General features: G+C 41.3%; 1 protein-coding gene across 1 annotated transcript; it reads left to right on the forward strand.

Moving 5' to 3' along the window:
• Positions 1 to 413: 413 nt before the first annotated feature.
• On the forward strand, positions 414 to 4,318 carry LOC112177940 (pentatricopeptide repeat-containing protein At1g25360; the record flags this gene model as incomplete). Its single annotated transcript, XM_024316176.2, has 2 exons — positions 414 to 3,167; positions 3,272 to 4,318. A coding segment is annotated over one exon (2,424 nt), but the record flags the coding sequence as incomplete, so codon positions are not given.
• Between the last annotated feature and the right edge of the window lie 222 nt (positions 4,319 to 4,540).

Raw genomic sequence — 4,540 nt, forward strand, 5'->3', positions numbered from 1 at the left:
ATCTGTAATTGGCTTTGTGATACGGTTGGGTTTCGTAGCTAAAAGGGTAAAATCGTCAGGGAGGGGAAAATTTAAGTTCTCAAGTGGCCTTATGATGACAAAAAAATGTTAAATGGCATTCCGACTAATTAAAGTGTCAAAATGACACTTCTGAGTAATTTTCTGAAAAAACAAATCTAAAACACAATAATAGAAATGAGCGGTGTATGGGGGTGATACTCCTTTTTACTTGCTCTAATCAGACAGGTTTTTACCATCAATGGTAAGTACCGGAGATACGAATTCATTAAAGAAAAAATAAAAACTGCACATGCGACTCCAGAGAGAGCTTTGGATTGAAGCCGGTCGCAGGAATAGAAGAGCTGAAAACTTTTAAACTAGCCACCAATTGATTCGCGACCTTTTGCTAATTCTCTACCCCACCACCAAACCTGCCTCTGCCTCGTCCTCACCCTCTTACGGTGGCGGCTAACCGTTACGCCGCCCAGCTGCAGCTATGCTGCCCCCAACGCCCCACCTCCTACTCTCTAGCTCGAACCATCCACGCCCACATGATCGCTTCCGGCTTCCACCCACGTGGCCATATCCTCAACCGTTTGATCGACGTCTACTGCAAATCTTCAAATCTTCGCTACGCACTCCACCTGTTCGACCAAATTCCCAACCCGGACATCGTCGCCAGAACGACTCTGGTCTCGGCATATTCCGGCGTCGGGGACGTCACGCTGGCCCGGAGAGTCTTCAGTGAAACTCCGCTCAGCATGAGAGATACTGTTAGCTACAATGCCATGATCGCAGGCTACTCTCATAACAGGGACGGCAGTGCCGCCGTTGAGCTGTTTCGTGACATGAGGCGAGGCGGTTTTCGCCCCGATGAGTTTACCTTCACCAGTGTGCTGAGTTCTCTGGCGCTTATAGTGGAGGAGGAGAAGCAATGCCAGCAGCTGCATTGTGCAATTGTTAAGTCTGGAGCATTGCTGGCCACTTCGGTGTCGAATGCGTTGGTGTCTGTGTATGTCAAGTGTGCTTCTTCACCGTTGGTGTCGTCGTCATCTTCGGTGGTGGTGGCTGAAGCGAGGAAGGTGTTTGATGAAATGCCTAAGAGGGATGAGTTGTCGTGGACGACGATGATCACTGGTTATGTGAGGAATGAGGACCTTGATGGAGCTCGGCAGCTGCTTGATGGGATGGATGAAAAATTGGAAGTGGCATGGAATGCGATGATTTCGGGTTATGTGCGTCATGGTTTTTGTCATGAGGCATTGAAGTTGTTTAGGGAAATGCATTTAATGGGGATTCGCCAGGATGAGTTTACGTACACGAGTGTTATCAGTGCTTGTGCTAACAATGGCTTATTTAAGCATGGGAAGCAGCTGCATGCTTACATACTAAGATCTGAAGCGAAACCGACTCTGGACTTTTCTTTATCTGTGAATAATGCATTGGTGACACTATACTTTAGGTGCGGTAAAATTGATGAAGGACGATATATTTTTAATAATATGTCTGTCAGAGATCTTGTTTCTTGGAATGCGATATTGTCAGGGTATGTGACTGCAGGGCGCATTCAGGAAGCAAAGTCCTTTTTTGAGGAAATGCCGGAAAGGACTGGTCTAACGTGGACTGTAATAATATCTGGTTTAGCTCAAAATGGATGTGGGGAAGAAGCTATGAAGCTATTTAACCAAATGAGATTAGATGGTTTTAAACCCTGTGATTATGCATTTGCTGGAGCTATTACGTCTTGTGCTGCTCTTGGGGCATTGGAGCACGGACGCCAGCTCCATGCTCAACTAATATGCTTGGGGCATGATTCAAGCCTTTCAGTCGGAAATTCACTTATTACGATGTATGCGAGATGTGGGGTTGTAGATGATGCTGACTTTGTGTTCCTTACAATGCCTTATATTGATTCCGTGTCGTGGAATGCTATGATCGCAGCTCTGGCACAACATGGATATGGTGTCCAAGCAATAAGACTTTTCGAACAAATGTTGGAGGAAGATATACTGCCAGATAGAATAACTTTCCTCACTGTTCTCTCAGCTTGTAGTCATGCTGGTTTAGTTAAAGAAGGACGCCATTATTTTCGTTTAATGCATGACTCTTATGGTATTGCCCCTGGTGAAGATCATTATGCTCGTATGATTGATTTGTTGTGCCGATCTGGGGAGTTGACAGAGGCCAAGGACTTAATCAAATCAATGCCTTTTGAACCAGGTGCACCGATATGGGAGGCTATTCTAGCTGGTTGCCGGACTCATGGGAATATGGATTTAGGTATTCAAGCTGCAGAACGACTCTTTGAGCTGGTGCCCCAGCATGATGGAACCTATGTACTTTTGTCTAACTTGTATGCTGCTTTAGGCCGTTGGGATAATGTGGCTAAGGTGCGAACACTAATGAGGGAGCGAGGGGTGAAGAAAGAACCTGGTTGTAGTTGGATTGACGTTGAAAATATGGTCCATGTCTTCTTGGTTGGTGATACTGTGCACCCTGAGGTACATGAGGTGTACAAGTATCTAGAGCAACTTGTTCTTAAAATGAGGAAGTTAGGATATGTTCCTGACACAAAGTTTGCATTGCATGATATGGAGTCTGAGCATAAAGAGAATTCCTTGTCTACTCACAGTGAGAAGCTTGCAGTTGCATTTGGGATTATGAAGCTTCCTCTTGGAGCCACAATCAGAGTTTTTAAGAATCTTAGGATTTGTGGGGATTGCCATAATGCATTTAAGTTTATGTCAAGAGTGGTTGGGAGAGAAATAGTCGTGAGAGACGCCAAGAGGTTTCATCATTTTAGGAAAGGCGAATGCTCTTGTGGAAATTACTGGTAGCTGTAGTGTTCCATTTTTTCCTTGGCATGTTGTTATAAATGGCCAAGCTTTAAAGCCAAATGAAGAAGCTTATACAGCGGTGTTTTGTTCCACTTCACTCTGAGGTTTAAATTTGAAATAGAGGTGTGTGCATAAGAAGTGTATGGTAGAAGACTATAAGTCCCTGTATGATTAGCAGTTTATTTGTAGTTGTTGAATGAAGTAAACTAATCCATTGGTTAGAGATTTAACCAACTTAAATTGGTGCTGCTCTAGTCCTCGGTGAGACGATCATGGTAGCCAAGTGCAAAGAATAAAAGGCTTAATGGTTCAGACTCGAGCAAGAGCGAGGTCAGCGCCAATCAATTTAATTTATCATTTATTGATCAATAAACTCAATTCATGTATGGTTATATCATGTTTACCAATTTTAATTGCATTTATATTCTTTATAGGTTGCATAAAAATGAGATGGATCTTCTTCCTTATTTCCAATGATGGGGAAGATATGGAAACCAGGTCTGGAAGTTGGAGGAAGGTAAAGAGCTATACTATGACCAATTTACTTGCAGTTATGTCCGGGCTTTTCATATTCATTGCCACTGTTAGGGGTTGCCAACTTTCCTTGATTCATGGATTGGGGGCCTGAACAATTGAACTTAAACGTATTTCCTTTTTGAACTAGATTATTTAGCTTTGGTGACATGTTACTCAGTTGTAGTCATAACCTAAAGTTTTTAGATCTTCTGTGCTTTTTCTTTTTCTTTTTTTGGATCTGAATTAGTACTTGACATGCTGTTAATGATTTGCTATTATTTTGAAACAATTAATGATTTTTTTTTTAAATTTAGGAATAAAGGATCATTCTTTGTACGAGTATCTCACTAAAAGCCATTTCTTTGGTATAACGTAAAAGTGAATTACTTTTGACAGCATTGGAATTGTCAGACTTACTGTGGAATTTATTTGGACAGAATTCCCTTATATACAGTAGTTTTAGTGCAGAGACTGAAGTGACCTTTATTTATTCTAAAATGACTCATTTGGTGGCAGTGAAAGCTACTTGGAACTCTATTGGAATATATCACCTACCTTAATAACAGTGAACTAGTGTCTAAATAGACCTCCTTCATCTAACTCTAATATGGACTATGCAGATAGTGATAGTGATGAACATAGCAATCATGAGAGTTCAGTGGATTGGTTTATCACTTTTCAGGCAGTCATTAATGCATTTAAGTTTATGTCAAGAGTGGCTGGGAGAGAAATAGTTGTAAGAGATGCCAAGAGGTTTCATCATTTTAGGAACGTCGAATGCTCTTGTGGAAATTACTGGTAGCTGTAGTGTAATGGAATTATTCTTATTCTTTTCCATTTTTTCCTTGGCGAGTGAAGAAGCTTATACAGCGGTGTTTTGTTCCACTTCACACAGAGGTTTAAATTTGAAATAGAGAAGATAAGAAGTGTGTGATAGAAAAATATAAGTCCCTGTATGATTAACAGATTTATTTGTAGTTGTTGAGTGAAGTAGACTAATCCATTGGTTAGAGATTTAACCAACTTAAACTGGTGCTGCTCTCGTCCTCTGTGACACGATTATGGTAGCCAAGTGCAAAGAATAAAAGGCTTAATGGTTCAGGCTCAAGCAAGAGCAAGGTCAGAGCCTATCAACTTAATTTATCATTTATTCATCAATAAACTCAATTCGTGTATGGTTATATTAT

Source organism: Rosa chinensis, chromosome 7 (genome assembly GCF_002994745.2).
Source record: "Rosa chinensis cultivar Old Blush chromosome 7, RchiOBHm-V2, whole genome shotgun sequence".
NCBI lineage: Eukaryota > Viridiplantae > Streptophyta > Magnoliopsida > Rosales > Rosaceae > Rosa > Rosa chinensis.